The sequence below is a fragment of the Amblyomma mixtum genome, chromosome 1 (genome assembly GCF_055824585.1).
Source record: "Amblyomma mixtum isolate Tamu chromosome 1, ASM5582458v1, whole genome shotgun sequence".
NCBI lineage: Eukaryota > Metazoa > Arthropoda > Arachnida > Ixodida > Ixodidae > Amblyomma > Amblyomma mixtum.
Window position 1 is genome coordinate 250,120,505 of NC_143012.1, and position 24,886 is coordinate 250,145,390.

General features: G+C 45.6%; 1 protein-coding gene across 3 annotated transcripts in view; it reads right to left on the bottom strand.

Moving 5' to 3' along the window:
• The window catches only part of Spt20 (transcription factor Spt20 homolog), a 32,768-nt gene that overhangs the window by 4,123 nt on the left and 3,759 nt on the right, over positions 1-24,886 (bottom strand). For 2 of the 3 annotated variants that reach the window (XM_089565690.1, XM_089565689.1), the window contains 10 exons: positions 23,611-23,807; positions 21,649-21,802; positions 20,835-20,888; positions 15,950-16,152; positions 13,622-13,654; positions 12,895-13,107; positions 10,725-10,768; positions 4,667-4,806; positions 3,654-3,770; positions 3,289-3,388 (listed from right to left, as the gene is read on the bottom strand). In XM_089565690.1, the coding sequence (XP_089421816.1) occupies positions 3,289-3,388; positions 3,654-3,770; positions 4,667-4,806; positions 10,725-10,768; positions 12,895-13,107; positions 13,622-13,654; positions 15,950-16,152; positions 20,835-20,888; positions 21,649-21,802; positions 23,611-23,807 (1,255 nt within the window). The remainder of the gene's footprint in view (positions 1-3,288; positions 3,389-3,653; positions 3,771-4,666; positions 4,807-10,724; positions 10,769-12,894; positions 13,108-13,621; positions 13,655-15,949; positions 16,153-20,834; positions 20,889-21,648; positions 21,803-23,610; positions 23,808-24,886) is intronic. The other variant, XM_089565691.1, reaches the window with a different exon arrangement.

Genomic DNA, 24,886 nt, shown 5'->3' on the forward strand with positions numbered 1-24,886 from the left:
GATGATGAAGCAGGCCTACCTAATCTCCAGCAACGGGGTAAAATTGCAAGAATATCTATGTATCATAAAAGGTATCACATTTTCCCCCTTAGTACTCTCGTATCCAACCTAATCATCATTTTTCAGCCCGCACAAGTCGCCACAAGGCCATTTAACCACTTGCAGCTTGGACCGCAACCCAACTTCACTCCTTTATTCAAACAGCTTGGGACTTGAACAGTCTTCCCACAAGTGTCATCCTTCATTCACCATTTTAAGAAAGCCATCGAACCATTGTTTTATTAAAACCACGCTGTTAGCCCACCCCGCGTGTAAAGCCCCCACATGAGGGTCCTAGAGGTACGTGAAATAAATAACGAAGAGTGGATGGCAGGCATGGCATCACTTTGGCCAATCACTAAGGGATATGCAAAATTGAAATGCAGTACGCATCATTGAATCATTATATATTATTCTGGCCCAGATCTCAAATTTCAAATCTACTGCAAAAATGCTCAAGGGGTCTGCTTTCCCATTTCGATCCCTATTTTCCATCCTACAGAGCAGACAAATGTGAAGCATTGAGCAGACCGAGCTGCGTCATCCAGATGAGCAGGCAACACATCCGACAGTGGCTTTGCATAAAGTCGCCACCTGCTTGTCTGCTGCCACCACCAAGGAAAGTTGGAGCAAACACGACTTCTGACACGTTTTTCAAGTTTCACTGTGAACTTAATGCCAATCAGAAACACACGAAACTCAGCATGATTATGAGTAGTCTCAGTGGACAAACATGGCAAGCAATTTTTTTCTACCATCTAGCACACGTATTAGAACAGCAGTTACAGTCATCTTAGAAAAGCATGTTTCTTCTATAAAAGCTAATCTATAACAAAATCACCACTGCTCGTTGTAGTGACCAGTCAGCAATAACTGATTATAAACCCTGCACACAACGTACAGTGGTGAGCAGCCTTGTCTAGAGCGCTCGGGCGGTGCACTTCCTTGCAAACAAATCCAGATTTTGTGGCAGCCTCTAGGGTCCAGCTGCAACGCTTGCACGGAAGTAGCGCCAGAGAGCCTCGTAAACAAAGCAGGCATGAAAACTTTGCCCTGTAATGAGGGGCTGCTCTCTAATTTCGGTTTTTGTTACTAAGTGCGCACTGCTCAAGCGCTCTAGACAAGGCTGCCCACCACTGTACTGACACTTGGTGTGGACCAAGAATGTACTAAAATGACACCCACACTTCAGTTTAACTGCGTAAGACTGCAACAATATCGCCTGAGGAGCACTGTTTTTAAAGCGCAATGGCGAATGCTTCAAGACCGGTGCATGGGCTTGCATTCAAGTTTCACGTGCAATTTTCTACCCGAGTATGCATGTAATACGGAAGTAAGGTGTGATAGCAGTGAGTATTCGTGGTCTGCATCTTGGCTTTTAAGGTCACAAGTTTCTCCCAGGCACTCTTTTGTTTGTAATTCTTGAAGCCACCCATACAATTAATGTGGCCTCTCCTGCCCCTATCCACCACTGGCTCTGCATAAATATTTCTCTAGGGCAACTATAAAATTTACCACACTAAAGGGTCATTGAGGACAAAGTGAAGTTGTATCAACAGATTATATCGTCCTTATCACAAAGATGCTACTTGCACTGAAAACTGAGATCTTAAAGCTAGAAAAGGTAGAAAAACTGATATACAGTCAAACCTCGACATATTCAACACAGCAACAGCAAATTATTAGCTACATCAAACTCTTCTAAATATTTTTGGAAGCAGTCTTGCCATTCCGCCGCCAATATGCGTTCCTCTCACTTATGTCTGCACTGTTCGTCTAGCATGCCGAAACTGTGCACTAGTCATGGGCTTTTCATATCAATGCGATGAAGCCTCCTTAGAAGTTTCAATTTTTTTATTTTTTAGGGGAGGGTGATAGGCATTTTATAACTTGACCTTCGGATAATTCCGGCACTTCTCCTTGAAGTCAGAATTAATTAGGCTTTACTAACCATCATGTTACCTTTAGTTGCTGGTCATGTGTCAAGTCATGGATATCATTATGTTACTCGTTTTTCATGAACACATTACAGACTGCACATTGTTATGCTGTCTAATCAAGCAGTATACATGCCTAAGCACTCAAGTTTTCTAAGTGTAGTCCTGAGTCAGTCTATTTTGTTTATTTCAGTTGCAAGACCATACACTATTTTAGAAATAAGGACCATAACGTTAGCCTATTTATCTTTTTCTGGAACTTTTTTTTCACACTGAACAGATATTGAATAGCTAAAGGCATTTCTCCTTGCTGTTTGTATTTGATTCATACTACAAAAATTGGAGGGCGCATTTAAGCTCCGCCGTAAGGATATGACGCGATAGTGGGTTAATTCAAATTTATGCAGAAGGTAATTCTCTAGTTTACACTCATTGATCCCTGGCAGTCCTCATACCATTCCTGGTGCAGTGGTTAAGCTATGCGCCACTGCCCTGCGGTGGCAGGGGCTCCCAGCGGTGGGCCTTGTGTGGTCTAGGTTGTTCTTCCCGAGCGAAAGATCATTAATTTAACTGCCACATGCCACTTAGGTTGTTCTCTGGGGACCACCTGCCAGATCCATGCTCGTGATTTTTCACTCACAACGCTGACACCAGATTTGCTGGTGAACACGGCCTTTAATCCTACCGTGTTATATAATTGAAGCGGACACTTAAGCTCCGCCTATGAGATATGATGCGATAGCGTTAATGAGTTAGTGCCCATATATGTGGAATTGGTCATTCACAACTTTACATTCATGGGTCGCTGGGAGTTTGGTTTGATTTGGTTTATGGGGTTTAACGTCCCAAAGCGACTCAGGCTATGAGGGACGCACTGCCATGCGATGGCAGGAGCTGCCACTGGTGTGGCAGGTGCGACCCAAGTTGCTTTTCCCAAGCAACCTCTCGCGACCAGTCGTTAATTTAACTGCCACCTGCCACGATGGCTGGTTTGCTCACAATCCGGTGGGCAGGTTGTGATGACGCCACAAGGTGACGTGACCTAGGTGACCCACCTATGTTGGTTCTCTAGCGGGTGGCCCAACACCACCCTATTTTTCCCTCAAAACGCGGACGTATGATTGCAGCACCAGTGAGAGTCATTTGTCTTTCAAGGAGGGGTGTGCATGTGAATATTGAAATTTTAACGCGATAGCAGTAAAGGCCCCATTACCCAGAAAATCCGACGTCGACAGTGGACTTTCACTGGTGCTGCAATCATCTGTGAGAAAAACAAACACCCAAACACATCACAGGCAGCCACTGTGCTCACCAGAGGACACAATGACAGCAGATGGAGCCATGGTTGCCACATTGGTCGTCTGTGCTACACTCACTGCAGACTGAATGTTCTGCACTTGCGTGTCCTGAATCTGCAACAGGAAATGGCATCTCAGTGACCCCGTCAAGATGACGCAGCGTCCAGATCAACGCGCCAAACGCTGAGCAAGTGGTTACAGCTACACAAGAGCTCAAGCATTCATTTTTGTTCTTATCCAGTCTTCTCACCCACAATGGCTGCCACATGTGCATGACATTCATTTAGTGTCTTCTGTCACCAGAGTCAGGTCTCACATTAGAATCCTTGAAAAGAAGGATAGAGCAAAGCATAGCACAGAGCACAGTTGAGGCACAAACCTGACCATGTAGGCCACCGGTTGCTCCAACAAGTACACTGGATTGTGTTACAGGAACCATGGTGAGAGAAATAGGCACAGGAATAGCGGAGGACAAATTCACACCTGTCAGAGACATCTGTAAAAGAGACACATGCATTGCAGATGGCAGCGAAGCTTAGGTGCTCGAATCAAGCTGGACTCACTCAGCGGCCAAGGTTATTGCATTTTTACTGTACTTGCAAGAAAGTTCTGTTCAACAAGCTGGGCTTCTAATATGTACCCACATGTTATACTACATGGAAGCCTCGAAAGACTGTTTATGCTGCTTTGCTGCAACTTAACTTCTTTTTTTTTTTCACGGCATCATTATACTACTCATCAATGTAAATTGATTGACCATTTGTTTCTCAAGGCTACTGAGAAAGGAATTTTTTTTAATCAATGCTTTGACTCATACTACACATCCATATCCTGTGAACGTAATTAAACAGCACCACAGGGGAGCTCAGAAAAACTAAGCATCTGCTACATCACTTCTTGTTTGGATCTGTTACACCAATCACCAACAGCGCATATGTACCTCATCAAAACCTGCTGAGATGTAGCCAATGATTCCATTTACGAAGTGTAGTTCGGAAGCCCAATGCTCTGCCTTCACATTTTGAGTTGTTCCATGACAGGTGCGAGAGTGTTTGTGTTAGTGCAGCACAACAGTTAGCCTCAGCTCACTTTGAATGAACTTTCAATTTCACTGCAATGCTGATGACTGACTTAGTACGAAACATGCTACGCAACGCGCTTAGTCAATGTTTCATGTGATATTCCAAAGTTTCTTTGCCAAAAAGTGGTTTATAAAGCGACACTCAGCTGCTTTCAAGCTAGCCTGCCAAGTGAAAGCAAAGCCAAGCCCAGACGGCCTTCACTGAACTTTAGCCAACAGATTCAAATCAGCCATTCAAAAGTGAACTGATGGAAGTGCTTCTCAGAGAGCTCTGTTAATTAGCTCTTCCTCTCCAGACACCTGTAACTCACCAGATTGTGCAGGCCCACGTTCTGGGGTATGCTGATGTTGGGAAGGCTGACAACCTCAGGCGACTGCACTGGCAGTGTGTTTGAAACTGTGCTCGCCTGGTTTGCAGGGTTCGGATTGTTCGCCATGTCATCAACACTCACTGCACAGGGAAGAGGGACACAGCGCACACCATCAACATAAAACAGTGTGCAATGCAAGACCCATTAAACTTACAAGCCATTACAGGTCCAAATGGAAAGACAGAGCTGTGTACACCCGAGAGCAGGCATCCCACATTTGCAAACTGAAGACCGCCAACCAGCACACGTACAATTACATCAGAGACGGTTACGTGATAAATACCCCAGTTATCATGAATCACGCACCATACGTGAAAGCCCTTTTACACGAAACGTGAAAATTTTGTCTTTCTCTCTGTGATACAAATTCAGCAGAAGCAAAAACACTGTTGCATATTAAAGCACACCCAAAACTTCAGTACAACACATCACAAAAACAAAACTGTAAACTGCAGGCTGTAATGTCCTTTCCGAAATGGCAACCGCTTTTAACGTTAGTTTTTCTTCACACACTTGCGCTATAACTAAGCACACATCTAAAGCTGACTGTTGCCCTTGTTTGCTTTTTCTTCATTCGAATTCACAAGGAGAACTTCTTCAGGTACAGTGGAGCTGGGTTGCACAACATACTTCCTTCTAAAAATAAACTAATTTCTCACAATATCTTTTGTGTTCTAGTATATATTATAAACACTACAGTAAGGCTGGTTATTTTCCTAATCAATTTAAGCAAGGTACAGTTGTTCCTGTCTTTAAAAATGGTAACAGAGGAATGATTGCTAGCTATCGTCCAGTAACCATACCGCCCTTTTTTAATAAGCTGATAGTATTACTAACTATCACCCGTCTAATGGCTTACCTGTTAAAATTAAATGTACTAACATTTCATTGGTTTGGCTTTAGACCTAATTACCGTAAAATTCCGAACAAGCGCCCCCACCCATGCAAGGGCCCCCCCTAACTTCACTGTCAATTTCACATTTCCGCACCGTTCCGAGAAAGCGCCCTCTCCCCACGACCGCACCCTTCTTACGCACCGCGCCCAAGCAACACTGGTCTGCCCCGTCCATTCCAAAAATCCAGTGCAATCCAATCTTGCTTTTCAAGCCATTCGCGTGCTCGTTCGCACGCACCATTTGTCGTCTTGTTTTGGCGTTGTGGAGTTTGCGATGCCGATGCATTGGTACTCAGTGGCGAAGAAAGTTGAGGTCGTACAATGGCATCGGGAAAACGGAAGAAACGTGCACCAAACGTCTCAACATTTCAAGCTCAACCGCAAAACCGCAAACGGATGCGGGAATGGGGCAGTAATTTCGAGAAGTTGCTTCAGCATAACTACGGCAGAGCAAAACTTCAAAGAAGGCTGAGTAACGGCGGCCGAGTCTTCAGTGATGCGCTCGAGTTCTTCTAGTGGGAAAGAACGGCTGGATGTGCCGTTATTAACCGGCTTCTCTCTGAAGAAGCTGTCAGAATAGCCAACAACATACAGTTGGGAAACTGCATAGCCGTGGCGCCAGAAGACTGGAGTGGGCTTTAAGCGGAATGCTGTGAACTTTTTTTTGCGACTGACTCGGAGGAATTTTTTGATGGTTTTAAGAGTGCTTGACATAGCAGTCGTAAACCTTTCGCTCAATAAAGTTCATGTTCTTAGAGATAACTAAAAATTTAAATTCATGTCATTGCGCTTTTTTACTGGCGTGAAGATGTCGCCGCCATCTTGAATTTCTGTGCCGTTCCGGGATAGCGCCCCCCCCCCCCCCCCCCCCCCCCCTACTTTGCCAGTGATTTCGACTTGTTGGAGGGGGGGCGCTTGCTCGGAATTTTACGGTAAACGTATGAACTGACATGAACAGAATTCACCGACTTTATTAAATTCTCGCTTGACAAGAAACAATGTGTGGGCGCTGTTTTTGTTGATTTAGTTTTCAACACATTTAATCGTGAAATTTTCTTTCCGAAATTTGATGAACTAGGTGTGTGTGGTCCAGCCCTTACTCTACTGCGCAGCTACATTCCTGGCAAGGTTCAACTCAAATCGCTAACATGATTTCAGACTGAAGAATAATAAATTGAGGTGTTCCACAGGGTTCAATTCTGGGCCCTCTACTTTTTTCTAACATATATTAATTATCTGCCTCAATACCTTAACAAAATTAGCTCTATCCTCTATGGTGATGACATTACAGTATTTTAAACTGACAATGACATTTTAATTGAACAAAGTGATTAAACAAAGATTTAAAAAACACTTTCATCTGGTGCCGTGATAACCTATTACAAATTAATCCTAGCAAAACAAATTTCATGATATTTCACTCACGCAATAGAGGATTTGAGCCTATCCTTTATCTAATTTCATGCTTGAATTTGTGTAACTACCGTGCATTCTGTAAGCAAGTCTCTGTTATTTTTTGCACTTTCACAATATTTATACTATGCTGCCTACCAAGAATTTATTCTTATTCACTTTGTAACAAAAGGTTCCCCTTCGGGACCTCCTTCAGTACTGTTTGTTACCCATGTACAGTAAAACCTCATTAATACGTACCCGCTTACCAAGTAGTTGCGGTTAAAATGTAGTTGTGTGAATTCCCCGGCGTAGCCACCATTGAAACCAATGTATTGGCTGACCGCTTAAACATAGTAGCCCATGAACTGCCTACCGCTTAATGCGTACTTGCCGTCGCGGTTTGGCTGGCGCCATGCTATTACGCAAAACGTTTTCCGCCTTTCCAAAGAGCATTGTCAACGTGCAAACCGCTGGCGATTCAACACTGCGGCCATTTCGGCCATGTCCCGACGAGCGCGGCGATGTCCATGTCAATGGGGAGCCCGAGAAGCGTCGGCCGCTTCTGCGTTCTTGCGCGCGAATGCATCGTCGCCAGCCCTATCGCAGTAACCATCACCGTCACCCCCCCACTCTACCCATGTCATGTGATCTCGCTACACCTCGAGGAAACCTCGCAGCGCGCGTGACGTGTTGTGGATGTGTTGCAGTTAGGCAAAGCGCGTCTTTGTTCCGTGTGCACGCGAACGGTGGGCACCATGCCGAAGCCTACGCGACCGAAGTATCGCGTGCTAACAGTTAAGGAGAAGTTGGACATTATTCGTTCAATTGAAAATGGAACTACGAAAAGTGCACAAGCGTGTGCGTGGGACTTGCGGCATTTGGAATGCTCGGGAGAAGTTGAAAAGCGGGGCCCTATCGAATATGCAGAGGTGCCGCTTGAGGGGATCAGCTTTTCCGGAAGTGGAAGAAGCTTTAGTGGTGTGGTTGAAAAAAGCAAGGTCAGAAAACCTGCCTGTCACCGGACCTCTCCTCGCCGAAAAAGCGGAAGTGTTTGCGGCCCAGCTCAACTGCAAAGACTTTTCGTGCAGTAACGGTTGGTTGGCCCGTTTTAAAGCTCGCTACAGCATAAGTTCGAGGGTGGTGTACGGAGAGGCAGCACACGCGGACAAAGAGGGTGCCGAAGAATGGCAGAATGGGTTACTTCAACAAGAGCTGACCAGCTACGCCGCAGAAGACGTTTTCAACTTGGACGAGTCGGCGCTTTTTTACCCACTTCTGCCCAACAGGACGCTGGCGTTCAAGGGGGAACACTGCACCGGAGGCAAGCTTTCAAAAGAAAGAGTATCAGTTGCTTTTGCGGTCAACATGACCGGGAACCAGAAGTTGCCACTCCTCGTCATTGGAAGATACGCCAATCCAAGGTGCTTCAAAGGCGGTCGATTGCCCTCGGGCGTTATTTACAGGAGCAACCAGAAAACCTGGATGACAGCCAAGCTTTTTGAAGAGTACATCCGGCTTTTGGATCGGCGTTTCATGGCAGAAAAAAGAAAAATCCTGCTCGTGCTTGACAACGCGTCCTGCCATTCGGAGTTAACAAACTTGGGCGCAATCAAGCTCTTCTTCTTGCCACCCAACACCACGGCACTTGCGCAGCCTCTTGACCAAGGCATCATTCGTTCGGTCAAGCACCACTACAGGAAGAACCTCCTACGCAGAATGCTCCTGGCGATGGAAAGCGGGAAGACGTACTTAATTGATCTGCTAGGTGCGGTGCACCTCCTAGCGTTCTCGTGGCAGCAGGTTGATCCTGCAACAATACAGAACTGCTTCGCGCGCGCAAAATTCATAGTAAGCGCAAGCGATTCCGAAGTCTGCGATCCCGCCGATGACTGCGACACCCTACTAACGGAGGTGTTGGAACGACAGGGTGGTGCGGAGGCTGTGAACTTCGAAATGTTCTGTGAGGTCGACAGCGACGTTGCAACCACACCAGGCTGGTCGGACAGCGAGATTGTCGCCGCAGTTGCACCACCCCAAGGCGGTGAGGAAGACGCTGAGAATGAGGACAGCGGCGACGAATTGCCAACCGAAGATTTTAGCCCCACTGTAGCGGAAGCTTCGCAAGCATTGGCGGTAATGAGGGCGTTCGCCGAGAAGAGGGGCCTCATGGAAAAGCTTGCCCCCAGTCTCTCCAATTTTGAGACTGCTGTTGTCGCCGCACGGCCGCCACGGCGGCAACTGAAGATGACCGATTTCTGGTCGGCGGCACAAGAATAAAGTGCACGTACAGTCTTTGTCAAAAGTAACCAGGCTGCATGGTTTGTTTCTAGCTTGTATAGTGGAGCCCTTGTGGTTTTCCTAAAGATCAAAAAGTGTTGGAAGGTAAGAAGACCCCCAGTCCTTACCTTTAACGGCCATTTCAGCCTCTTGGAAGCTGTAAGGGCTCCACTGTACGAGCTAGAAGCAAACCATGCAGCCTGGTTACTTTTGACAAAGACTGTACGTACGTGTATTTGTTGGATATTTACTGTGCCTGAATTTCTTCTCTTTTGGGGCGTGAATAATGGCAAATTTTTATTAGTTGGTTAAGGTGTACTACCGGATAGTGCGTACTATTCCCGCGTTCCCGCCAACTACGTATTAACGGGGTTTTACTGTAACGTGCACTGAAGTATAAATAAACTTCACGCCTCAAAGCGACACATGAGCTATGAGGAATTAATTCACCTTGTGTTTTTAGTGTGCTAGCACCCAATGCGTCACAAGCTAAAAGGCCGTTGTGTGCCCTGGTGAAGCTCGTAGTAACTCGCGGAGTGACTCTGGTAAACTTCAGTAAGCTCGGAGGAGAGTCGTGCCAGCTGCAGCCAAGTGAAGAGAGGGTGTGAAGAGAAGAGTGAGAAACACAGCTGCGTGCATATGCAAATTCCAGAAAGAAGAGGCGAAGGATGAAGTCACTTGAGGAATGTGCAGCGCCACAAACGGTAAATCATGACTGAAGCTAGACCTTCGACAGATTCTGAAGCCGAACGATGTCCACGACGAGTTAAACAGCAATGCAAAAGAAGAGCGCGCCAGATCCAGGGGATACACTGAGGCAGAAGCCGAAGCAGCGAAGACAGTGGTAACCTTGCTAAATGGAATGCGGAAACAGATCAAAAGTAATAAACGCGAAGAAGAGCAAGAAAGAAGAGGCAAATGATGAACTTGTTGGAGGAACGTGCAGTAGAAAGGCGTGCACAAGTGACTTCAGAGACCGCCGAACACAGGGAATGATGACTCGAATTGCAACAAGCAGCTCAGGCGGCTTATCGCAAGAATAAAGCCGATGAGTGATGGCAAGAATATTTGGATGCAGCTCGAATTTTCAAGCTAAAAAAGAGCTAAAGAAAGTTAGACGAAGCTAAACAAAGGCAACCGTGCATGCGCACCTAAGCCGCATTTAGCTAAACCAGGTGAATCGGTGGTTAATTTTTTAAACGTGCATTGACATCGCGCAGCACAAGGGCAGTTTTGTATTTCACATCTAAATACAGTGACCCACCATGGTGGACTAAGCCACCATGGTGGGTCACCACAAAAAGAAAGTCACAGAGTCAACAAATGCATCACCTCTGAGTAAAAATAGAGTGGCTGCATCAAACAAATAACAAAAGGGAAAAGGATGCATAGAAATCGCTACCATGACTAGCAAAAGCTTGTAGCCCTTACCTGCTTGAGCACTGTCAAGGCCTTGCATACTGACCGGTTCTTTCCTGCAAAAGAAAGATTAATCAATAGGCATTTACATGCACACAAGCCACAGGCATAGCAATGAGCATTTGCAAAAAGCGACATGCCATAGTGTTGCCAACTGCAACTGCACACAGTCCTAACTTCAACTTTCATCACACAGTTTGCACAGAATGGATTGAAGCATGCAGAATTGTGATCAGCTCAAGTTTAAAATAAACCACGCTGCTTCTTGCCAAATCTATTATGCACAGATAAGTAATGTTGATAACAGTGCCATTCGATTTGTAAGGAATGCGTTTATTGTCACTGTCAACATGGAAGAATATCTATTCTTCACAAGCACATACTGCCCCCACTAAACACAAAATAAAACCAGCAGGACTCACTGCAAATGCTCAGTTAATGGCAAAAGTTCAAACTCAATGAGAATGAATTCTTGGGCTAATGAAAACCATTATGAAGGATAATTATAATGACATAGCATGGCAGATCAACTGTCTTCGCCACAGATAAGCCAGCTGAACACCATACGAAGCTCATCTGTTACAACCATGAATCTGTGGTCTAGAAATGTTAATTTTCAGCAGACATAAAACAGAATAAAGGAACATTTCGAGGCAAAAAAAAAAAAAAAAGGAACACAATTCTAATACAAAATGCAGGTTGAATCACAACTATGCAGCCGTGTGGATTGAACTCACTACTATAAATCAATGACAGAGACAGATCTAAAATCATTTAGCGCAGAAACCATTTGTCATATGTAACAGAAAAGCATCAATGGTGCCCTCACTATGGTGCCCTCACTACAGCTCCAGTCTCCTGTGAAGAGTGTCAGCTATGGATCACCAAAAACGGAAGAGCGTCAACAGTAGAAATGACATCTACTGCAAAAAGTGAAATACGTACAGTTAAACCCGGATATAACGAAACTGAGAGACGTGCTCAGTTTTCCCATTACCTGCAGGCTTTTGTTACGCCCTGTCTTCACAGATAACTTTTAAGGAACTGTGCAGAACGGAAGGCAGAAATAAAAAATAAATGTAGATGAAATGGCCTAGCAAACGTTCACTGTAAGCACCCGTTATTCGAAGTCATAAACATGAAGACACATTTTGCGATCATGTTGGCAGTGCGAGTGCGCAAGCAGTCACCCTCATGTGTGCTGCATATCGCATGATGAAAGCACTACACTGCTACGCATGGGGTGGAGAGAGTAATGGAGGCGGGGAAATTGGAAGCACCCGTGGGTGCTTCATCCTTCCCCGCCTCTTTCTGCATACTCATTTAAAAAAAAAAAGAGAGTCTTGTGGTCTGCCCATCCAGTGTTACTTGCATAAACTCTCCTTGCCTCACATTGCTGGCACTCTCCGCTGTCCCCACTCCCGCCACATGCCTGTCGTCAGCGCCTGAATCGTGCAAGCAACCGAGTGTTGGCGATGGGCGCATTGTCCCGTGCCTTCTTCGCTATGTCCAGTCGTTTTCTACTGCTTTTGTACATGAATTTCTGCAGTCCCACTTGGTGTGAGGCTGCAAAAGCGAAAGCTGTGGAGACTGTTGTATCTGCCGTGGAGATGCGCCGATTGCACTGAAGCACAATGCGTTGTGTCAGCTGCATTAGCTCACAGCCATTGTAGGCGTTCCTTTCATGTTTTTTCATACCGCTTTTGTGTGATTCAGCTGAATTTCAAGTATAATGCAGCACTAGTTAATAGATAGCCAGTGTGGCGAGTCCATTATATAGAGGTCGACCACCGTAACACCTTCATTACATGGAGTTCGCATATACACACGCTTCAACGGGGGCGGCAATGGGGATTGAGAAATTTCATAGCATCGAGGAATTTACTACATGAAGTAAAATGGACAGCTGAACTAGTTGGTACACCATTACGGGTGGTGCGGCGAAAGACGGACGAAAGACAAAGAGATTTGTCTATCGTCCGCTTTGTGCTTGTCCCACCCGCAGTTACTACATGGAGGTTCGTTACATCCAGGTTTAGCAGTAAATAAGAGTAAGCGGTAAGCTTACCATTTAATTTACAGCCTCGTGTGAAGCATTGCCCTTTCTGTCGAATGCCCTCTTTGCTCAGTTCATTTACTACATTTATCAATGACCCTTGCCACACTTATAACTCCAACAAACCTGCTGTCAACTGCGGGCTGCACAGGGGGTGATTCCGTGGGCTCCTGTGCTTTGGAGGTTGGTACAGCTGCTGACGCATCACCATGCCCCTCCAACCCACCGTACAGGCTTTGGACATGGCTGACGACTGGCGGCTTCCCAGGTGTGAGCTGGGTGATCTTGGCAGACTTGTGACCTTCCTTCATGAAGATCTCTCGATACTGGTTCAGATACCTGAAGGTTGAAATTTCATTGGGGGCTCATTTCAAATGACAGCTCTCCTTGGTCAAGCAGCTGCCTTACACAGTTAGCCTCAGTTAATTCAAACTCTTTCAGGCTTCAGAACTTCGTTTAAATTCTCCAAAATAGAATAAAATAAGATTGGATATTATGAGATGAAATAACCTAAGTAGATCCTTTGATAAGAATAATTTTGAGACTGGAAAACCTTGTTTGAGCCCTGAAGAATCTAGTGACCTGTTTCAATAGCTCTGTACATGCTTATGTATATGACTCATTATACACCCTGGAATTCCACTGCCATGCACTTCTGCTCAATTTCAGTGATTTACCTGCTTTCATCATTGTTTTTTCTTGTAACAATGCTTGTGCTGTGATAGTTGAAATTTCTTTGCAAAGTTAAGATGAATATTGTGTGTTCTTTGGAGCTAACTCAGTTTTATTGGAACACTCTTTTCACAACCAACAAGTTAAAAAGATATGTTCAGATGTCTGAATTTGTACATACCTGGTGACACTGGCTTGAGTGCCAAGGGTGAACCTAAAAAAGAACAGAGCACACCAGTGAGTTAGTGATTCAGAGATGCACCAACGACTTGAACAAATATGGTATAATAACAAAATGGTGCCTACAATTACAGCAATGCACCCTCCGTTTAGGGTTTCCATGACCTGCGCGGTTATAGCACAAAAAAAACACACACACACACACAAAAAAAAACACAAGCTGCCAACAGTTGGCTTAGCACACAATTTCCATCTAACAGCTAACGCATGCAATGAGAAAAATTATGACCCAGATTTTATGAGACTGTGCAAATGGATCATCATGGGGGGTACAGCACCAAGAAGACGAAGGACGAAGCAAGAAGACTACACAGAAGCGCAGAAGAGCTCGTCTGTGTAGTCTTCTTGCTTCGTCCTTAGTCTTCTTCGCGCTGTACCCCCCACGATGAATTATTACAAACTCGCCCAGCTTCCCATCCTTCTTCAATGTGCAAATGGACCATGCAACCTTTAAGCAACTCAAGTGATCCACTGTCTGCATGCAAACTATTATACCACATTGTTTGCATGAAGCACAGACTAACAGTTAATTAAAAAAAAAAAACACAACTAAACATGTTAGTACACAGAACAAAAGGCTGGAATAAAAAGTTTAACATGTAAGAATTCAAGGAGCCCAATGTTCCAAATACAAAGGGGACTGCAACATGAATACTGATTTAGAGCAACACAGAAAGGACGATGGATGATGGGAGCCATGGACAAGTTGCAACTTCTGGAAGTTAACACTTGTCCACTGTCCTTCCTGTATTGCACTACACTTGAACCCCTTCACAACAGACACCAGTACTGGAGAGGAGTTTTTGTTCGTTATATGAGGAGTCTTCTTTAAGCAGAGTTCCATGTTTTCATTACTTTCCGATCTCTCACTGTGTTTATGTCGCCACCCAGTGACCAGGAGTTTCACAAAATAAGTCCATAGCTTGTTACACAAGGTAATTAGAAGAAAAGTAGTTTAATTTTTTTTCTGATTGGCATACGTCAAGATGCCATATGCCTTCTATGGACAGCAGCTGCATTTGCTGGCAATCAGTGTTTACATTAATTTGATGCAGAATAGTATGGCACACTTAGCCCTCAGTAACTTGAAGTCATGCAAACAGGAACAAACATTTTGAGAAAAATGGAGTTCCGAGATATGCAAAGTACTGAAATTTTATTAGTTTACTGAATTTGTGAGCGAATTTTAAAAGTTTAAAGCCTGCTGTTCAGTGTTATTTTGTAAAACAAACTTTGTTACGCAAACTGGGCACTTAATAATAATAAAAGGAGGCCCGTGTAATGGCACTGGAGCGTACGAAACATGGCCAACAAAAAGCACACCTGCTTTGAGCACACAATCGTATTGATAAGGTGGCCGTGGCCGCTGCTATCTGAGGAAGAGGGGTGGATTGGAGGCACGCCTCTTCCTGTCTGTCCCCTCCTTAGACTATCATATCCATCATTGCCTTGTGAAATAGACTCGCATCATGTTCCACTTAAGTTGTCCAAAGTCACAACAACAAATTTGCCTAGCTTCGAAGGTGGGAGCGGAGGCAGCACACGTCGGCTATCAGCGTGCTGGCAGAGGCTTGTTTGTTGGTTTGTGGCACAACCTACAAACCACGCAAAACGCTGACTGACGGCCAGCCCTTTTTTCAGGTTTTGAGCTTCATAACTGCAGGAGTAATGCGAGCAGTTCCGCTGCGCACTACTGCCATTCTTGGTGTGGGCAGACGCTCGCACCACCCATACCCCTGCGAGCAGTTTGGAAGGCGTTCTCCATCTAGCACTAGCCCTTGTTGATGTTTTACATCTAGCTGGCCTATTATGTGTTACTTTCAGTCGTAACAAATATTACCGGAGCAATCCAGTCTTGCCCTCGCAGTGGCGCACGGACGGGATGATGGTTTGCAAGTGATGGTGCCGCATTTGTAGAGTGGCAAAAAAAACCTCATGTGAAGCTAAAATGCCTCTTATAAGCCAGGTTCTTGATCAGAATTCAAAGATTACTTGTCCTTTATTACCGAATGTCTTCTATTCGCGATGTCTGTTATAAAAGAGGTCCACTTCATGGGAGAGAAAGGCCAGTCAACCAAGTGATTGAAAAGTGTCCCTTATTGCTGACTGTCTGTCAGATTCGTGTCTCTCATAAGAGGGTTCACCCGCACATCCTGGCTTCATGATGGAGAGTACAAACTGTCTTCTTCATTTCATGCACACCTCAAAGACAAAGAAAGAGAGAAAGGAAGTAAGGGGAGAAAGAGGAGAGAGATAAAGTGACGCTCACTCGCAGCTGGCGCCCTTGTTGTGCCCCTCCCGGTCCACGTAAAGCCGGCCAATGAATTGCTCGTCCGTGGGACGCTGGAGGATGGTGACGCGAGAGAGCTTGCCCGGCCCCGGCTCCGTTTCGAGCACATACTCCTGCACCACCAGCGGCGTGTTGTCCGTCGTCAGCTCCGGTCGCTCCTTCACACGAGCCAGCTTCTCCACCTGCGTGGGAAGGAGAGAGAGAGAAAAGAAAAGAAATCAGAGACCCTGTCTGTAATGAACATGATTCTATGTAACAAAAGCTGCGGTAAAGTGAAACGCCGCAGCTACATTCCCAGATGCTGCGTTTCTCCAGCTCGTACAACTTGATGAGCCAGCCCCGTCAAAACATTCATAGAAACCCATGCTATACAGACTCGACTGTTATTATCACATTTATTTGTGCAATTTGCGCATCCCCAACTTTTTACCCAAATTTTTGAAGAAAAAAAAAATTTTAGTATCCGCATATTTTGCACCCTCTTCGGTGCCAGACTACGTAAGCGGGTGAATGCAAGGCAGCCATGGGAACAATGGCACGGCTGTGCTGCCGTGTGCGCTGTGAAAGGTGCGAGTGGCAAGGGCACGAATTGTGCACCATTTACCTAACTCACTCGCGCTGGCAGTCGCTTTCCCAGACAAACAGCAGCGCACAAACCTGGATCCAAAACTACTAAACCGTTTGCGGTTTTGCTTGCCGCTAGTCAGCTGGGCCGCATGTGAGAACACCATCTTATCGCCTGTTATCTCATTTTCCCTCCACTGCTGGTTTCCCAATTGTATCGTTGCGTGTTTATTGCTTTGAGCTGTGCGCACACCATCATGACACCCTGTAGGAAACTACATAGCGTGGAGCCGGGTGAGAGGGGGTATGCATCTTATATTTGGAGCAAAATTTTAATTTTTGGCCGAGAAACGGGTGTGAGGCGGAGGGCCTACACACAGGCAGCAGTATACAGTATACATTGCATGTTATGGCCTTTGTAGCATTTCTTGGGATGTGCTTAGAAAATTTTCGCGTAATTTGTGCATCCCCTTTTTGAAGCATTAACTTAAAGCACAAAAATGCACTAATTGTGTGACTAAATACAATATGCCGTAGCTTTGGCAGCGTATCCACATGCTACGCTGCGAATGTCACTTCCTGTCAGTGCCGCTATTTTGACAGACTATGTTTAGCATGCGTGCAGTGAAGACAGAAGACTGGCCAAAGCGAGATTATGTAGATTCCATCGGTGCGTGGCTGCTGTTGAGATTGGTGGCTTCCGGCAGGTTGCATCCGCACCGACGCCGAGCACACTGAGCACTGCCACTGCGGCACAACGGTGAATGACCAAAGGTGCGAAAAATGAAACCATGCTGCGGCAAATTGCTTGCGGTCAGCGCTGTACAATACCTTGGAAAAAACGGCACAAAAACACGACGGATGTAGAAAGAACAGAACCGCCATCATTTTGCGCTGTTTTTTCCAAGACGCTGCACCAACTAGCTTAAATGTTAGCATCATCACTGTACAAGCACGGGTTGACTCCTAGGTGCGTTTCTGTCTTCTGCATTTCCCTGGCACCAGCTCAAAACGCAATTTCTAGGTTCCAATAGATGAGGGTTCAGTAGGATTAAAGTGGTTGCTGCAAAAACAGTACAGAAGTGCGCATGCATGCCAGAACTTCACCCACTCCACGTGCCCGCTCTCTGCGCTGTCAAGAAGGCGGAGAGCCATTGCAGGCCGTTTAGGACACTCTGTGCATGCACACAATAGTGAGAGTCACAAAGCCTTCCAAATTCCAGAGAAGCATGCCGCCCTTACTAGAAGTAAAAAAAAAGAAATAGCAGACAACGACGAACATTTTTTTCTCCCCATGCGCTTCAAGGCTACTAGGTATGTTTCTTGGCTGATATGTTTTTTTTTTTGCGGCGGTTTCGTGCAAAATGTGAAAGCGGTGTTCCACTCTAGCACCTGGGGGCCGGCTTTCGTAAGTGCTGCTGAAACATACAGGCTGGGGCATTCTTAGCATTGCAAGGAGTAGAAGCGTAGGAGAAAAGGAAAGACACAGTACAAACCAAGTGATGTGCAACAAAATGCGCACTCGAACCCATTTGAGATCAGTACTGCGATGAGGATAAGCAGGTTGTGAGGGAAAGGAAAGAGCGAGGTAACTGCCATGTGAAGCACAAACTTTTCTTGTAGTACATACTCAAGCTTGATCATGCTTAGCATTGCAAGGAAAAGAATGTCACAAAGGAAAGGATCAGTAACTGTCACAGAGCCCTCTACCTTTCCTCACTGGGAGCGACCGCCAGGTGTGTAGTGGTTTTGCACCGGCTAGCAAAACGAAATGCACAAATGTGAACCCCAGAAAGCGTAGGCCACACAGTTATTGAAGTTAAAAAATAAAATATCAGGGGTACCGCTGTGTGCACCATGCCACCTGCTGGGTGGGTCATGGCACTAAATATGGTGGCATGCAGCAGAATTCCACAAAATCACTGAGGTGAAAAAAACAAACAAAGGGTACCGTATTCAAATGATTGTAAGTTGACGTGGTAATTACAAAATTTGAAAATCCAAGTGGGAAGGTTGACTTCCATTCGAAACTAAAGCATGGCACCATAAATAAACGTGAAACAAATGAGATACCGTCGAGCCCACTTATAATGGCTGCACTCCTAACGAATACTTGCTTATTACGAACGAGGGCAATGCAACCATCAAAATATGTATTTGGCTACAGCAATGCATCTCAGATACAACAAACAAGTGTGGCCGCACAACTCGGTTACTGCTAACGAGGAGGTGCCCCAAAATCGGCCCTGCCGTTGAAAACCTCACACTTCCTATAGAGCCAGTGTCCGAAGAGCACCTCTCAGTCCTCGTGACGCACTCTCCCCTTCTTCTTTGGAAAGAACATGGCAACTCGATAAAGTAGTAATAAAGGCGTGATGTGTACACTGCAAACAAAACTGCTTACCAGATATGGCCATTGAAGTGCATGCCTGGGAAGGCAAGGCTTCGTGTTAGCATTTTTGTGTACATGTGTACGGACAGCAGCGACTAGCAGCTGCCATTTGTCCCCAGCAAGTCTCTCAGGCCAAGGCGCTTTAAGAGCTACACATGCATACACGTCAGGCCCAACACAAAGACCTGGATCACAAATGACTTTTGTTTATTCGATGAGGCATTAGTCTAGAAGGGGAGGGGTTACAGGAATGATGCATGACTGTGCACCGAGTGGTTTAATGATTTCGAGCACTACATGGCAAACAAAAAAAAGTTCCTCCTCGTGCTCGACAACTGTGTGGAGCACCATGTGCTGTCTTCCCTGAATGTGGTGACCAAGTGCTTCTGCCACCGAATGTGACGCGAGAGACCAACCACTCGTGCTCTAGGTGCCCTATTGGTGGCATGTCACAGCTCATGCCTGTAGTAACTAACTGGGACATCGGCAGCTGGACTCGAATCGTGGCGACACCACCATCTGGCACAGCAGTGCTTCCAGGAAGCGTCGACAGCTGATGAAGGAGCCAACACCGCTTACGCACAGTTTTTCTTTGGGTCTGTCTGACTCATTTGAAGACTGTTGGCCACGTTTTACCAGTTTTTGACGTAGTTCTTCATCAATTGTCATTTGTGCTCCAAGTACGGTAAACATACAGTACTCGTTCACGGCTGCATTCAAGATGGCTGTCATTCTTTACACAAAAGAAACGAACAACTGTGCGCTGGGCTGCAGGTTTGATGTCTCGGAACAGCCGATACAGGTGTGGCGGCTGCAAAGAGGGAAAATTTTAAGCTGTTCCACAAGACGTCATGGTGTAGCTGTTTGCGAAGCGTGGGCTTTCGCGGGACAACGTGCTGTGGGACCACAACACCGATGACGACAGCAGTGTTAGTGAGGACGATGGCGCAAGTGCGGACGAGCAGTCCAGTGACTAATACATTTTCATTTGGGAATGTGCCCATGGGCACGCCCCCCCCCCTTTTTTTTTCCTTCCTGACATGAGATGGGGGGGGGTCAACTTACAATCGTGTAAATAAGGTAACACTTGTACTGTGTGACAACATTAACAAGAGATGTAATGGACCCACTGAAATTGTAGCTTTGTCCTTGCTGCGGAACAGTGACCATTGACACAAACGAAGCAATGCAAGGAACAAAATTCCAACCATTAGTTAAGTATTACATGGTGAAAAAGAAAAGGAGAGCTAAAAAAGCGTAAACAGTCAGACGCAGTTGCATGCATGCAAAAACTTGGGGCATTCTTGACCACATTCATAAAGAATAAATTGCAATAGCATTTGGAAGTTGGCCCATTCCCAAATATTCCAAAGGAGCCCTCAAAGTTTGCAAATAGGCCCACTCCAGAAAATGAATAAAGGCGGATTAGAGGGGATTATTGGGTGTATTATGGTGCATTGGTGGGTGCTTAAGGTGGAAGACTAGATCTCGTTAGTGTATTCCCATATGATAATTCAATGAAAGGCACCGGAACATTCTAGTATTCAGATTTTCACATTTGGGCGCTCTGATGACACGACGACCCCCTTAAAAAATGAGGAAATTTTGTTAGGAAGAAACAGGGTGGTTTTTGCAGGACGACAACCTAAATGCTAGTATTATTAGAGCCTTACAAAATAGAGATATGACAACTTAAGCAAACGAAACATATATACTCGGAAGTTTGCTGAACATGTTTGACGGTGCATAAAGAGAATTATGTAACTGCTATTTGCAACTGCATTATGGCCACTGAGTGCTACCAAGGGAAAAGCAAAATACCTTGGTCACTGACAGGAACTGAAGCGGAATCAATGACTCAAAAACACAGCAAGGACTGTACAGGTGGAGTTAAGTGAATCAAATTACCTCTATATTTTGAGGCACTGGCATTGCTGCCCTCTTTTGCATCCAGGCATCGAACTGCAATCAGAAAAAAGTAAAACATGGATGATGAGTATCATGAATTCAATAAAATATCACAAGACAAGAAAAAAAGTAGCCACACAAGATGAACAGGGAAATAATGGCGGCACAGAGGGATTTCAATATGGCCAGCATAAAGAACATAATCACATGAAAGACCCCTTCTCAACATGATGTTGAGAAAAACAATATGTCGGGAAAGTAGTCTGAATTATTTTACACTAAAATGCACATAGATTATAACAAACAATAATTGCAAAGCCACAGTAGTAAGGACAGTTTTCTGTCCTTCTTTACAGTGTCCAAACTTCTGTATGCGGCCTAAGTTTATAACAATCCTTTGACAACAGAGAGCACATGGATAGAAAAGCAAGGTTCGAAGCTATTAAACAAATTCTTTCCGTAGCGCTGTATTGTGTCTTTCCTTAAGTGTCTCATCAGTCGCACTGTACTTATGGAATACTGTTATCAGCTCGCCCTGTTAAGTTGTCTTGTCGTTCTTTCCTTTGCCCTTTACTATGCAATACGAAAGTACAAATTCAAGCTGATGGGGCAGTGACCAAGAATCCAGTTCCAGCCGAAAGGGTTGCTGACGCACAAATGAAACGTGTTCAGGGGAGCTGCTAAAAACACCTACAAGGAATAACGAGAAACACAGGCTACCTACCTATAACCATAACTTAATGTGCGATGTGGAGTGTCATTTTACCTAAGTGGCTAGTAGGCGGACCTGAGAAACAAGTGGCGCAACACGAACCTGTTTGGAAGGCATGGTGGGTCGCAGCGGAGGTGCTGGCACCCTCTTGCGGTACTGCACGATGAAGTCATGCGCCCTCAAGTACGGTGGCGTTGCGCACTGCTCCAGCTTTTTCCGCCGATTGATGGCCACCTGGCTGTGCCTCTTTGCCATCCTGGAGAAAGGCGCAATTCTTCGCTCACAACCAGTGACAGTGCACAGCTGACGGCTCTGCACAGCCAAGAAAGGCGCCACTGTGAAGCAGCCCATTATCTTATTCAGCCTTGGGGAACCCCCGCGAATTTTAAAAGATCCCGAGGAACCCCGCTGTCATGGCTTCTGCCTCTTCCTGGCTGACATGCACACAAGAAAAGAGCGTGCAGACACAAGCAACTAAAAAAAAAAAAAAACGTTCCGATTGAATTACAATGATTGCCTATAGAGTGAGACAGTGTGTTATGGGCAATTACAGTGTGATTAGCCCTAAAATAAAGTGTGTAAAGGAGAGGTAGGGATTGAGGCAAGGATAGATTCAGGTGGTCAGGGAACCTAGAAAGCACTCTAAGGGACCCGAGGATTCCACCGAACCCTGTTTGAGAGCCCTTCAACCCACGCACAAAAGCACAGTATACTGACATATGCACCGCAGTACAATGATAGATCCTTTTCAGCCACAAAAGCTTTCCTGTAATGCTCCAGAAAAAGCTAAGCTGTGGACTTCTTTGGAAGCTGAGGAAGATCACAAACAGAAAGATGGCGACAGCACGATTTAGTGGCTGAGGGGCCTATCATGTAACAAATTTTTCAACTGCTATAATCAGTGCTGATAAGCAAGCTGCCCCAAGTAATTGGCTGATAAGAGGGCACAATGCTGTTGGTGAGAGTAGTATGCAGAGCTGGTGCTCCAACACTGACCAGCTGCTTTGAACACCACGAACATGGTACATTGAGCTAACCCAAGTATGTCACCATGAACTGCTCATTGCCTGTAGAGAGAGAGAGAAAGGAAATTTTTAATGAGGAAAAGGTGGCGAGGTCGGCCAATTGATGTCTGGTGCAAAGGTAGCTAGAGTGAACTGCAGTTATTCTTTAGGTTGTAAAAAGTAGGCACAAAAGGATCAATGACAAACTGATTCCCTGGCATTGACCTAACTGCTTCCCTTCATGTTAATGCACATAATGGTTTGCTCATTGAGATATTTGCTTCCAAATTTCACGCATACTGCAAACCTTGGCCAAGGGCTCCTCGAAGCAGCTCGCTCTGGATAGAACTTGGACCTGCTTCATTTCAGCTATCTCCTTAAAATGTGAATTGATTTGATTCTTGTGCATTTCATTATATTACTTTGAGCTGTTTAAACTAGCAACACTAAGACTGAGAAATGAAACTAGAAATCAAAGAACAACAGCTAAGTGCACACCTATCAGTCAGGAACATAAGCGCATTCTACTGACACTTCTTTAGCATACTACTCTACTCCAAGAAATCATACTAACTTATCTTCCTCCTAAGCACACACCAGTTTACAACAAAGCAAAATTAAACAACTAGGAGTACTGAAAAGCAGCGAAAGCCAAAGACACATTTTCAGTGGCTATACGTAAGAAGATGCATGGCTACAAAAGTCTAATGAGCCAGACAGGATTAGCAACTATTTGCTTATGAGTTCCGTTTTGTGAAACCTACAGTGCATGCCAAGGTGCCAGGAAGTGCGCGACAAATTCATAGCTCATTTACATGGCAGACATTGCGTGTCTACTGCATATGAACTTGACAAGGCCCAACAAGATGGACACTCTTTCACAATTCAGCTAGAAACACGTGCGTTTACTATGCCACCTCCTTTACGTTCCATACAAACAGAGGCCGCTATTGAATCAACTGAATCAATCAGGTTGCATTTACTTCTGTGACTGAATCATGTGCCCATTCCTTTGGAGGTGCATTACCGATACAAATGGGTCCAGAGGGGGGGCCAGTACCTGTTCACCATGTGGCTACTGAAGCGAGCCTTCTTGTGCTGCAGCCAGTTGGAGATGACTGCCACGCCCACCGTTGGCTCCAGGCAGAGGGGCTCCGCAGTGGCCATGACCAGCGCTGCCTCCAGGTACAGCTTGTCCTCGAGGCTCCAGGAGTTGCTGTCTCCCCGGGCCACCAGCCCCACATCGCAGAGCACGGACTGCAGGCGCGGTTGGAGAGACTCGGTCATTCAGACCTTTCCCATGGGAGTCAAAATGTCTCCTCTCTGGGCTGTTGCCACTTCCACCATGCTAGCGCCAGGTGTGCACAACAGCCCAGCGAGCAATATGGTGGCACCCAGGGAAGCCCTTATTAGAAAGGTCTGTATACTGGCTGGATTTGTATGAACACAAGAGAACACTGTCACATTCACTTCCACATGCATAGCAGGCACCCTTCAATGCAAGTGCGGTGGTGTGGTGGGACACAGCAAAAATATACAAGAGTACAAAGGTACTGATAGTAGACCAAAAACAAGGAGATTATAGTGTATAAACGTGTTTAAGGGCCGCACCCTGTTTTCCCAAAGGAAATATTTAAAAAAAAAGATCCGTGTAAGGGCCACACTCAAACTTTCCATCACTCACGAAATGCATGTGCCGTGGCCTCTGTGATCAGCTCCAGCTGCGAGCAACAGACCACTTAGTCATGGAAGCCACAGATGTACACAGGAGCTTCCAGATGCTGCCCACGGATGGCGCCCGACACCACGTCTCATCGCCATCATCGTTAACTTTTTCTCCCGACACGAGCTCCTGCTATTGATGTTGGCATCAGTATCACCAGCTCCAGCTTTTCAGTTGTGCTGCTGCCAAGCGTTGCAATTTTAGCATGATGGGCAAGCACCTTAGTAGCTACATGGCTGGGAGTTTGCCGACGGCCACGGCAAGCTTGCGACGGGCAGGAAATTTGATGTGGCCAAGAAGTGCGTCCGACGATGTTGCAACCAAAAGGATGCATTGAAGAACACAAGCTGCAAAATGCATGCTTTCTAAGGCAAGCCACGCAACACGCAAGTTTCCTGAACTGAAGAGTTGCTCTGCTCAGTGATGGAAGTGTGGAACAACGACAATGCATTGACAGTGGACATGCTGCGTGGCTTCTTGTGGGATGAGTGTGCACCAGAGCACAGCACTAGCTCGGAGTCGGAAGACTCCGCGAGTGACGATTGAACATAGAATAAATGCCTCTCATTCTCTGATTGGTGCATTTTTACTTAATTTTTTTTTTCGCACATCG